The sequence below is a fragment of the Atractosteus spatula genome, chromosome 18 (assembly GCF_055471065.1).
Source record: "Atractosteus spatula isolate fAtrSpa1 chromosome 18, fAtrSpa1.hap1, whole genome shotgun sequence".
In the NCBI taxonomy this organism is placed as follows: domain Eukaryota; kingdom Metazoa; phylum Chordata; class Actinopteri; order Semionotiformes; family Lepisosteidae; genus Atractosteus; species Atractosteus spatula.
The window spans coordinates 14800794-14814063 of record NC_142723.1 but is presented as its reverse complement, the minus strand read 5'-3'; the positions used below and the strand labels follow the sequence as shown (position 1 = coordinate 14814063).

Below are 13270 nucleotides of genomic sequence, written 5' to 3'. Positions count from 1 at the left end.
CACCTCCAGAGCCCCCTCCCCCCCAGGAAGAAGCGCTGGAGAGACGAGAATCCGAAATCGGGCCTCCTGGCAATGATACAAATGTTGTGATGAGAGTGTCACTTACCCTGAAGTCGATGCCCACAGTCGAAATGAAGCTCCCCGCCAGAAAGGCGCCATCTTTAAAACGGACCAGCAAGCACGTCTTTCCAACACCAGAGTCCCCAACTAACATCACCTAGAGACGAGAAGAACCAGAACTTTACTGGCTGACTGAACATGCATGGCGCACTGCTCACTCTCATGTGTACTGAAATGACCCGGCAGACCACAGAGATATGAATCCATTTTTACCTGAGGAGGGACAGTTTGCAAATGGATATTTGCAATGCATGCCTTTGTATACAGAAGCAATGGTTTGTGAGATATTCGAACACACTTTAGAAATGAAACAGCCTTCGGAATTACCGGCAGGGTAATTCCCATGTCATTCAATTTTACAAACACAACAGCATTCTCGTATTCTGTTATAACAAACTTGGAAAAACAAGGACATTCGCACTTTCAGGACTTTGCTCTAGACGTGATCGGTTTCCTCCTGCTTGCTGGGCAGACAAAGGAAAAGCACATCACAAGTGATAGTTTCTTTAATTGAGTCCCGGTTGAATTTAGTCAATTTAGTCACATAGAGAGCATCTGGTCTGCAGGCTTGGAGCTGGTATCCCTGCTGTTTGGGGACAGTGCATCATGTTGTTTTTTTACCAAAAGATCAATCCTGGGTTCCATTCATTTGTCTTGTCAAGAGAGTAATAAGTCTCGCTTGCTATGACACAGACTTCCAATGGTTTGGCAAATTCTGATTCAGTACCAGTCTGATCCTGAGGGACCTGGATAAGATGTTCTTCCTGGATCTTTCAAATCTGAATCACTGAACAACCCAAGACTGCTTCACCATGTTTAGGGACTTTGTCGTCATTCTTGACTCGTCTGTCTGTCGTGCTCAAATATATTGCCGCAAAGCAGAGCAGCCAGGATGAGAGACAGCGCCTCCAAATCTGGGGTCACGCGCCTCTCCTTAAAAATAATGACGGGCAGACTTGAGTGGTGGCGCTGTAGAGATGCCCCGGGGAGGTGAAGCAAGAGCTCGACTTTCAGAACAAGCTCTCGGTTCACAAGTCGTTCTTGGCCCTCGTCCTCGCCCGAGGGTTCTGGGTAATTCTGGAATTCTGGGTAACGACCAAGAAAGGACCAGATTATGGGTACAAGCAGCAGAAGGGAAGTTTCTCTTCCCGGCTGCTGGGCTTACCCTCCGTGACAGGGCAAGAAGGTCAGCTCTACAGGAGAGTCTTGGAATAGCTGGCACTCCTTGGGATTAGCAGAAATCACTTGAGGTGGTTTGGACACCTGGTAAGGATCCTCCCCAGGAGAGCCCTTCTGAGACTCTACCAGGAATATTCCATTGAGAAAAGACCTCCGGGCTGACCCAGGACAGGCTGGAGCTACTATATCTGGTCTGCGAGCCTCTTGCAGAAGAAAAAGATCTTGACTGAAAAGGGACAGGCAGACAGGTAGTGTACTGTGCGTCAGTCAGATTCATTTTGGCTGATAATGGACCGAAGTGACTTGACAATCAGTGATATTTTGTGCCTCTAAACCACAGCCGAGATCTGAAATAGTTCTACTTCAGGTTATTTCTTGTACGGGGAAGGTGTGTTGGTAGATTAAATGAAAATTTAATTTGACACAGATTAACAAGGAAGATTTCAACTAGCTGGAATTCCAACCGCTGCAAAAAAAACAGGAGCCCTGGCGAACAACATCCGTTTAATCGCGAAAATATTGTATTTCACCACACCTCACTGATTAAATAAATCAGTTCATTCCTGTAACAGACTTTACCACACAAGGATGTATGGTATTTAGTTTTTTACAAGTCAATTAACTGAGACTGATTTCATAACTGCATTTCTCAGCAGGAGACACCAAGTTAAATGTGAATTCAAAATTGAAGTACGTTGAAATAATCGAAGATTTTTCTCTTAAATTACCAGAGTATTTTAAAGTTGTGACAGGTAAAAAAAAAGGAGATTTTATATAATTCATGGCAACAGTCAGAGTCGGGTACCAGTATATTAAGCGTTAATTCTTTGTTGAAATCTATGACGTATGTGTAATGAATTAAGTAAGACCTGGATATTCTCAGTTCTTGCAGTATGTTTTATAAATAGCATTACGAGTGCCAAATTGTAAGAGTAAAAGGTAAACAGAATCTAAAGTAGGCCATTCAACCTGACTTGCTTGCCTCACAGCACAAAGCTTAGTGTTGCAAAAATGACATCAAGGAGCTTTTGAGTGATGCTTGAGAAACAGCACACACAAAAGATTTGGCAGTTTGATCTGTACACCTACAATGGACAAGATCTGCCATCTCATCTTCTTTCGAAGTGATTGTGTCGGCTACCGTAGTCAATCCTTTTCATGATGGAGACAGCTGGCAGGTCTTCTCATAGGATGTCTTTATGCCAAGCTAAGGAGATCCAATTCTTTCAAACCGTCCCAAGAAACCAAATCCAGTTCCCAAGGAGTGACATTTTATCCGTTTGCTAGAGGCGGGCTCTTGTCCAAATTGTCCTGTCAAAATGTAAGAGCGATATACTGTACTTCTTATTTTACCATCATCTGTCCTACCAAGCAAATTGACCTCGGCATATTGTCAAACTTCCACCACCTAGAATGAGCTGAAGTAGGAGCCTGAGTGGCGAGAGCAGCTCTGCCTGTTGGGATTCGATCCCGATCTCTCGCGGGCTCCCAGCATGCATAGCGCCACTCCCTAGACCAAGGGTGACTCTGATGCTCCAAACGACCAGTCCACTGCCGCCACAGAGCTGTACACTGGCTAGATTTTAGAGGTGGGGGACATCACTGCAGCAATTCCCTCAGAGCACGCCTGCAGCTCATAAGTCACAAGAAAACTGTTGATCTGTCGTCCTCTTCCAGTAAACAAAAAAAGCACTGCAGTGCTGCACTCAAATGCAAGACTTTAAGCAAGGACACAATCTTTTTTTCCTATCCTCCCCAGTTTTTAAACCAACTTGTTGATCCTCACTCTCCCAGAGGGTGGCCTGGGCACTCTTTCCTCCAGAATTTTGTCAGAGCCCATACAGGGGCTTGGTCCCCATCAGGCGGAGGACAAGCAACCAGCTGGATGCTGCTGCAAGACGCTGAGCCCCTGCCCACTCAACCTCAGTGATGCTCATCCAGTTGTGCGCCACCACCTGGAGAAACCCAGTCATGACAGGCCACTGACATGATTCCCAATTCCTGAATCGACCGGTATCTCTGTCAAGGGGGCCACCCGTACATTCTCTCACCGCTTCATCCAATTCAGGGTCATGGGGGAAGTGGAGCCAATTGACAAGCTACAGGCGCAAGGTCAGATACACCCTGGACAGGACACCAGTTCACCGCCGGGTACACACAGACACACACTCACACCAGGGCCAGTTAACCTACCAGTACATCTTTGGACAGTGGGAGGCAACTGTTGCACCCAGAGGAAACTCAAGCAAACATGGATAGACAAACTCCACACAGATAGCACCCCAAAAATTGAACCTCATAAATCTCACAGATTTATAAAGATCTAAGCCGTTCCCTTACCAAGGTATCTGCATTCTTCCTCTGCCCTAGGAAAACAACATCACTGCACAACTTCATCGTACAAGGCAGTTTGTGTTTTGGAATCACACAAAGGGGTAACAGCGATCTAAAATTGGTAGTTCTTTTCTGTTTAAACACAGATGAAAGGTTATAGTGACCAAGCACTTCTAAAGGCTAAAGCAAACAGATCTCCCCGAAAAATAATACATCTTCATAAGTGCTTACAAACAGGAACATGACAGATTAGGGCTCAGATACCACAAAAGGGGAATGAAGGAGCTTTTTCACTCCATCAAATAGAAAACAAGAAGAGGTTGGGCAATAATACCATGTTAGAAGGCAGCAGGAAATTTCCTAGGTCCTGAGTAATCCACTGCCAGCTCCTCACAGGTTTCTAATTCCAAAACAAGCCAAAAAGCCAACTGTTCAGGGCGTCTTGGCTAACCAAAGCCAACAGAGCAGACAATTCACACTGTCAAGAGGGCCAACAAAATTAAACCCTGGCAAACCACGGAAAGCAGTGCAGAACGCCTGCAGGCGTCTTGAAGAAAAGCTTCGAACACAACGTCTCCAGCATGGAAACAGCGCTGACCGGTCCTCGACACGTGCACTGGCAGCTACAGACCGCAAAGGGCAAGTCACGCTGCACTGCTATGCCAACACCCCTGTAGTGAAGCCTCAGCTTTCAGTCCAGCTACTGGCACTTTGCAGATAAAGCTGCTGTTTACATACAGTGTTACATAAGAAAGGTTACAAACGACAGGAGGGCGTTCAGAGCAACTTGTCCGGTTGCTAGTTAGTAGTTATTTTGATTCAATAATCTCATCTAACCGTTTCTTGTATGAAACTGACGTACCTAAAAGAGGGTGGTCTACAATCCCACAGTGCTGGGTAAAGATGTGCCACCTATTGCTGGTTTTAGATGCAGTTCCAAGTAGTTGGCACGTGTGTCTCTGGGTCACGTTTACCTGTTCATTTTGAAGACGTCCTCCAGGTTGACACCGACGATGGTTTCGAGGTCTTCGAACAAACAAACTGTACAAAAGTTTTGACCGAGTCAAACACAAGCCATGATAAAATGTTGCCATCTGTCATGTTGCCAAGTATTACTGCTCTTCTGTTACTGAACTTCTGTTCAGTAAAGGTTAAGGGCATTTCAAATGTGCTACAACTTAATCAAGAGTTTTGTTTCTTGATTAAGCAACCGAACGATCAAAACCAGCTCCTAGTGTTTCTAGTTCAAGAAAGCTTATCAAGTTTATTAATAACTAACCCCCCCATAACGAATAGCTTGATACCTACAATTCAAAATGACCATTATAACTGTAAATCTGTTGTAGAAGAACAGAAGAGCATAGCAGACAAGAATGCCCTTTGTCATCATTCAGGATAAATCGCACTATTGTAAACTGAATCATTATTAGATACCATTAGATTAAAGATTCTTTCATCACAACGTAAACATCGGGCCGCAGCTCTTTTTAACATAACCATTTAGAGGCTGTTTAGATTGGTCAATCAAACAAGCACGTTGCATTGAAACCTCTTATCGACATCCTACGACGTTCTCCTGAGGTTAAACAGGGCAGGAAGCGCTTGACATCGTTATGTGCAGGAAATAGTGTATAAACGGACAAAGACAAGTGAAATGGGTCTAAGTAAATCATACTTTGGAAGAACAGGACGACACTCATGTTGAACCTACAGACGTGGAAATTGCTTCACATACACATCAAGTACTGGCCACAGTACTGCTGCCTCTCACCTGGCAAAACCTGACAGAAACGCACAGGACATACCGCTGCAGGCGCACAGCCTGTTCCAATGACGTTACCCGGCGACAGCGGAATATTCCGACCATTTCGTCATGAGCTGCACCGACAGTTCGCAGGTATTTCTCATACACACTGGGCAATCAACTTTATCCGACAAATGCACAGGTATCTTTAGTTCACTAGTTTCCACACCGTGCCGGTATTCTCTTTTCACTTGATGCATACTGCCATTGTTTCTGCGCTACATGTGCTTGCTGCTTGAGACCATCAGATTATTTACACAGCAGTGCCAGATCCGGCTGTACTGATAATGTGCTTCGATACAGACTCACACCTTTGTACGTGTCTGCTGCTATTTATATAAACTAATTCTACTCGCTTGAATGGAGTATATCCATAATATTAGAGTGCAAATGAATAATTTAAGGGCATTTCTAATTAAAAAGAATCACGCGAAGAGTTCAAGTGGAATACCGAGTTTTCAACTATTATCACTACACCGAAATATGATTAATAATGAGACCGCTTTAATAAAAAACAACCGAATCAAATTCATGTGAATCAGAAGACTTTTCAAATGCAATTGCATTACGCTTAAAACGTGCCGTGCACATTTTATTCGCGCATTACAAACAAGTCCTGTTGGCTGCAGCCGTAATCGTGTATCTGACGTACAGTAGTACATCAGAACAGTGTTTAAACGGAAGTCTTCATCCGTTGTGCCCTATATCATCAATAGGGGGGAAAAAAAACTGTCTAGTAACTTTACTTGCCGGAAAGCGCAACACTTGTTTCTGTTTGCTAAGAGCGCAACAACGCTTTGTTTACAAACAGCAGTATCCGTACGGTGTAACATATAATATAAAGGGCTCACCTTAAAGGCAATATCATAAAACTCGCTGCTGTTGCTCAAAGAAGGTCTGCTAGGATACACCACGCCGTTTAGGGGAGCGTCTGATCCAGCGGTACCCTTTCCAGCTTTCCCGTTCTCTTTGCTATGCAGGGCGGCTGTTGGGGCGGCGGTGCTAGTCTTGCTTTTTACGGCCCTTTTCCTGGACATGTTTTTTCAGCCAGGCAAACGAGATTAATGTTTTCAGTTTTCGTACTAGTAACCACCCCCCTCCCAGACCGTACGGTACCTTCGGCAGGAAAAATGTAACAACAATGCAACTAAGTACGGAATCAGCCTTTTCTTCTTGGAAGATACTTCTTAGTTTTAAATGTCCGACTCAGACGGATGAGTTTTGCATTTGATTTTCACCTGTATGTCAGTATCATGACTGTCAGTGGTTTATTCATTTTGTTTTCCGAGAGCGCTCCACTTTCTTTACGCCTCACAACACTGTCCCTATCGGTTCTCTCTCTTCTCTCCCAGTTGATAATGAGTAGGTTGGGTTGGCGTGCTATTGACAGCTTGCCTGGCTCTTTGAGCAAAAAATGTCTTCCAATCGCCGCGCAGGTTGGGCGCAGGGCAGCCAATACTGAAATAACATTACTAATAAGGGGACGGCGGCAGGCAATAGCTTCAATGCAAAACAAAAGCAACACCTTGCAGCATGAGACCGCTAGCTGGAAAACTGCGAGGAGTCCACTTGTAACGCTGGAAATTAAAGGCGCAGAAATATATATTTTTTTCTTTGGGCTTTCGTTTTTTTTTTTGCTTCAGACATTCGGCATATAAAGTATGTGGAGCTTTGCTCAAAGTTCCTTTCTTAAAACTCCAGCTTCCACTTTCTGTAGGCCTGTACACCGGCAGCAGCAGTCCTGAGACAGCCAACCTGCAAACTCGCTAAGCGCGCGTCAGAGGTACCTGCTAAAATCACTGGAAGATCACGCGGACCTCCTGAGACAGGACGGACCTCGCTTGTCGCATCGAAATGGGACCACATAAACGTGTAAATTAACTAGAATTACACAACTGGTTTATTTTCTTTTGGCACCCAGAGTTTACACTGATGAAATGCTCCGAGCAGCATTCGTGTCTTTGCTAATTAAGAAGATGCGTGACTGGGCAAAAGCAAAAATCATAATACGCGTTACCAGCAAAGGTAAGAGTAGCAAATACAACATGATCAAGATACCCTCTTTCTGCCATTCTACAGTGCCGAGTCGCAGTTAGCATTGCTGCTTCACAGCCCGCCGGTCATAAAACCTTCCGTGTGGAGCCTGTATGTTGTTCTTGTGTTTGTACGGGGTTTTGCCAGATGCTCTGGTTTTCGTCCCTCTTTCCAAAGATGTGCTGGCTAGTTTAACAGCTTCCTCTAAATTGTTCCTGTATGCGTGTGGCCTGCGATGCTAGTTGGCTGTTGGCTACCACCTGTGCAAACCAGTTCGGAGACGTTAGAAACACAGAACCACACCGAACAACTGATGGGTGAGATACCACTCCCACAGGGAGGTAAAAGCACCTATTTTACACCCTTCTCACTGAACCAGGATCAAGTACAAGTCCCGTCCTATTGTTCATTGACAGTGAACCCTAAACCAAGATTGCTATCCTATTCTCTACTGGCTCACAATGTCCCCTGCACCAGCTCAGCCAAAGCCAGCTTCCCCTCGCAGCTCTGAGCCCTGGGCTGTGTGATGCTCCTGTATCCCAGAGGGGAGTCTGGTCTGACGGTTGTTACGCAGATTGCTGGGTGTGAGCGTGCCGATGCTGGGGCTCACCTGAGCCCACCCACCCCTTCAACCACGGGGAGATATGTCAAGCTTTCCACAGCTACAGCTCTCTCAGACCCAAGGAAACACTGTAGCTCCCCAAAGGTGAAAGGTTATTCAGCCCATCTGGTCCGTTTGATAGTGGGGGGGGGGGGGGTTCACGCGGCTTTAGATCCGGCGGAGACATTGTAGGTTTTCCCTTGCCGTAGTTTTCCTGCCATCTTTGGAACACAGGCTTCATCCCCTATTCCGGAATCCTGGATCTTGACCTGTCCTTCCCATTTTTCCCTTCAGAGCTGATCTTTGGGGAAATGAGGGATTAGTGCTGGAGCTGCTAGGGAGGTCTAAACTCCCCAGGACTCCGCTCCCACTGGATCTTGGGGTTTTGGGAGCAATATCCCACAGCCGTTCCCAGATTTCCTTAGGCTTTTCCAGGATTGAACTGGAAACTCGGAGAGAGGCGAGTACCTGGTTTCCTTGTGTTGCTTCATGGCAGGTGGTCCTTCTCAGTGTTACCATCTTTATCACTGGGGTGGGATCAGCCCCCCACACACACAAGGGATCCAGTTCCTCACCACCAGCCCAAGCCAACCATTCCCAGTACTACCATAGACCCCCCCCCCCCCCCTTCTGGGAACTGCCCACAGAGCACTTAAAAGCTCACTTTTCTTTCTCAAAGACTCTCATTCGTTTTCATTTTTTAAATTGGACTTTGTTGTATTGTGGAAAACATCTATTAAGAGAACTCTATAATGATCAATCTTACAAAACAGAACATATGAGTCAGACTGGTTCAGAGTGGACAATTTTTTGTTTTATTAAACTGCTTTTATAGCCTGACATGAAATGCATTATGTAACTAATGCATTCCACCAGCCCATTTTTTTTTTTCAAAAGCACTAGAAAATGTACACAGGAATGTTCGCCCTTGAGTGTTATTAGTTTTCAAAATCTTTTTGTATTTTAACCTTTTCTAAACCTCATATAATGAGCTTTCATGGAAAATGAAAAAGAGTCTTGTTCAACAGTTTACTACCTCAATAATTTAACCGAGGTTAAGTAGTTTATAAAGCTGTTTTCTGAGGCAGTGTTCAATTTAAAGGTGGGGGTTGCCACCTTTAAATCTTAACTGCAGTTTGGTTTTTACTGATTAAAGCTGTTTAAAATATCTTTAAATTATACATAATGTGATGTTGAGTTTAAAATTACAAGCTTTGCAAACTTCATCCAGTCTCTACTTAACCCTCAAATGTTTGCTGGTTTCAACGTTTGTTTTTCCATTTGAACAAATCGTTCAGAAAGACTGTCACTCAAGTACATTTTAATGAATCTATCATCAAGGTCAGCACAACCATCTAAAGAGGACTAAGATAAAGTTTTCTGTAATTGGCAACTAGCATTCTGAATTAAATATTTCTCCCTGCTGTGGTTATGCAACACTGTCACTGTTAGTTATGGACAATCTATCCAGTTTTATCAGGATTAAATATCTCTGCCCAAGAAGCAGGATCCGAAGATTAAGGTTCAGAGATAAAACAATGGAAAAAGCAGTGAGTGTTCTGTAGGATGTGAAAATCTTTCCTGGTACTCTACTAGAGATGAACTACAGTCACACTGTTTTCTAAAAAAAGCCTAAAAACCCTCCTGAATCCCTTTCCTTTATGACAGAAATTATTCTGAGCCAGAGGCTTTGTTCTAAATTAAGCTCTTAGTTATCATCATTAATTATTGATAATGGATCTCCCTAGAACTTGTAATGTTTTTTCTTTTTCTGGTTATGATTCCCTAGCATCCAATAGCATTTTGACTTTTTTATAATATCACCCTGCAACTCACAACTAGCACCCCACTGAAGCTCAGCAGGTGTGAGCCTGGCCAGTACCTGGATGGGAGACCTCCTGGGAAAGCTAAGGTTGCAGCTGGAAGAGGTGTTAGTGGGGCCAGCAGGGAGCGCTCCCCCTGCAGTCTGTGTGGGTCCTAATGCCCCAGTATAGTGACGGGGACACTATACTGTAAAAAGGCGCCATCCTTTGGATGAGACATAAAACTGAGGTGCTGACTCTCTGTGGTCATCAAAAATCCCAGGATGTTTCTCAAAAAGAGTAAGGGTGTTACCTTGGCATCCTGGCCAAATTTCCCTTTACCATTCACGGCCTCCTTGATAATCCCCATCTCTGAACTGGCTTCATCACTCTGCTCTCCTCCCCACTGACAGCTGGTGTGTGGGGAGCATACTGGTGCACTATGGCTGCCGTTGCATCATGCAGGTGGGGCTGCACACTGGTGGTGGTGGAGGGGAGTCACTATTACCTGTAAAGCGCTTTGAGTGGAGTGTCCAGAAAAGTGCTATATAAGTGTGAGCAATTATATAGTAATAATTATCATTATTAAATATTGTTGTTATTAATTATGATATTTCTATTAAAATATCTGTTTAAGCACTTTGGCTAATGTTTTTCTTAACATATTCTTAACTGTGGCATTATTTGTATTTCTACAGCCTGTGTTTTTCCCTTGAACTTTCAAACTCCACTTCATAATTATACACATCAGGCATACAGTACAGCCCTTGAAGCGGCAAATGTTTTAAATACACACACACAGACTATCCAATTTAAGATACTGACAAGTCTTAATAAGCTCAGCAATTGTCATCTCAGGCTGCCAGCCAAAAGTACAAGCAGTAGAGTTAAGCATTGTGTGGTGGACTGTTGCATGGAAAACACTGCAAGATTACTGGCCACTGCCAAACTACAGGTCATTGCTAATCCTACCCTACCTCACCAATTTCTAGCCAGTGAGAATAAGCCTCATCAAGGCCAGCAATCTCTAAACCAGAGGAGAAAGACCCAGACAAGACTGATGTTTTTCCTTCACGGAGTACAGACCTCTTTCAGTTTAGAGCAAAGACTGCTCTGGGAGGCCACGTTTACCAAATCAACAGACATCACAACAGTCTCAACACAGCAAGCAGAACCATAGAAAACCTTAAAACAAAAGAGCACATTCATTCATGACCTAAGAATGGCACATTATTCACAAAAAGCTGTGGGTGTACAGAGCAAGCTACAGAGCAGTGTTATTGAAGCACCTTCAATGAGCTCTTAGAAGAAAGAGTTTAGCAAGGTTATCAGAAAGTTACTAGAATCCAAGAAAGAAGGATGAGCTGGTTATTTTCTTCGTCTTTAAATTCTTTTTTTGTTTCATCAGATTTCAAATGATTAATAAAGTGGTTTAGGCTAAAGATGCTAAGGAGTTCACACATTGTTTTATGGTGCGATGATGTAGCCTTCACATTCCTGCAAGTGATTTAATTAAAGAATGTTATATTCAATATCAAACAAAAGGGACAAAATCATATACAGGGTGACGGTATATTGAAGTTTAAACTTGCAAAATTGAGGAACATCTCTTCTTCTTCAATTTTTGCTCTGTCCTTTGAGGATGAGAGTGAGTCAAATCTGGCACACACAGGGCACAGGGTGAGAGTACTCTTTAGATGGGACACCAGCCCACTGCAGGGTGTGCATACAGGAAATTTCTGCCTATATCAGCCTGAACATCATGTTGAAGGAAACCATAAAACATGCAAACTCCACATAGCAGGTGCTCCAGACTAAGACTGACACCAGGACCCCAGAGCTGTGAGGAAGCCTCACTAACAGCCAGGCCTTGATGCTGACCAACATCAGGAACAAAGAACTGAACATACACCTTAGAAATGGAAAACTGTTTAAAACTACAACGCACGCAGAGATATTATCACATTTGATCATTTTTCTTCTGACTGATCATTCCGTTTACTGCACCAAAAAGAATGACACTGAACTGATGAACTTGTGAATTTCCTGTGTGAAGACAACCGTGCAAAGACGCCTTGCGCACAGACAAGTCTTGTTCAGCGATTGTTTTATTCAGGGAATGTCAGGGTGGGGCCAGTGTCGAGCCTCAAAGTACTTCCTAAGCCCCGCTAGACTGACAGGAGGGAAATAGGGTCCGATTCTCTTCCGGATCCACCATTTGCCTTGTGCTGCATGGATCCCGCCTGGATCGCTAAACTTGTAGCGGAAATGTTCTCCTCTGATCCACCTGAAAAGAACAGAGAAACAAGGAGCTGAAACAGAAGAACATACTTTCCTAGTTATGTGTTGCCAGTAAGGCTGGAAACACAATGAACTTTTGTTGAAAGCCTGCAGAGCAGTGTTCCCCTGTCAATGGCAGGAAAATCAATCAACTGCAGCTTAAAAATGACACAAACACTACTATGTTTCTCTAGCAAGATACCCAGGTTTCCTAAGAATGCTAAATAAAATTAATCCTAAATAATCCTATAAGAAATCACAGGTATTCTGTGGCACTCCAGTCATGAAAACTGTGAACAAGTTTGGAATACGCCTGAACAGGTGTTGGTGGTCCATAATAGATAGGAGGCAAAAAAGGGAAAACTGATGAAAGCATGGAAGCACACAATATAATTTTCATTCTATTTTTTGCATTTATATTAACAATATTAGTACATTATTCACAACATGATCATATATTAGATGTAGCTTTGAGCGGGTTCATTTACTGGTGTTATTTAGGAAACAACATATCCCAGGAAATGGGTGATAAAGCAGTAGCCACAAGGGGGAGCTAAAGACCAAGTAAAAATGTTCTTTGTATCGAAGGATGAATACAACAGATGTAAAAAAATAAGTCTATTCCTAAATGCTTTTTGTTTAATCCAATTACTACACAATAGTACATGTAACAGAAGTATAGGAACTGAAAAACATAGAGCACAGTAAGTCTGCCTTATAACATAACATCACTTTATTAGCCAAATACAATTTCATGCATTTGGAATTTGTCCTAAATCCATGAGTAAAATTAAATTGTATAATAATAACACTGGAAATTATTTATTAATCTGGTCAAATAAGCAAGCTTTAAAGATAACAACAAATGCTGATCATCAGACAGATCTGGACAAGGACGTCTACAGACAGACATGGTTCTACACACTGGAAGGTTTTATAACCCAGTGCATCCTGTTTGGCAGAGCAAAGAGGCCTCAATCAGCCCAGATTAGGTACTGGGCTATACTCATACAATTAGCCTTTTCAATTATCTGGAGGCAAACTGTTTATATGTGAGCAGAAGAACCTATAAGTCCACTGTAAACCTCAAAGGGAGCCAGCAGAATTCATAGAGCA

General features: G+C 43.4%; 2 protein-coding genes across 2 annotated transcripts in view; both read right to left on the bottom strand.

The window, feature by feature from the left end:
• Window positions 1-6815, bottom strand: part of rab26 (RAB26, member RAS oncogene family) — a 143357-nt gene extending 136542 nt beyond the window's left edge. Inside the window, exons 1-2 of the mRNA XM_088936632.1 lie at window positions 6289-6815; window positions 107-217 (exon numbers count right to left, since the gene is read on the bottom strand). Of these exons, the coding sequence (XP_088792758.1) occupies window positions 107-217; window positions 6289-6474 (297 nt within the window). The 5' untranslated portion in view covers window positions 6475-6815. The remainder of the gene's footprint in view (window positions 1-106; window positions 218-6288) is intronic.
• Window positions 6816-8864: 2049 nt separating this feature from the next.
• Window positions 8865-13270, bottom strand: part of lmf1 (lipase maturation factor 1) — a 67302-nt gene continuing 62896 nt past the window's right edge. The window contains exon 8 of the mRNA XM_088936960.1: window positions 8865-12161. Coding sequence (XP_088793086.1) covers window positions 11987-12161 — 175 coding nt within the window. The 3' untranslated portion in view covers window positions 8865-11986. The remainder of the gene's footprint in view (window positions 12162-13270) is intronic.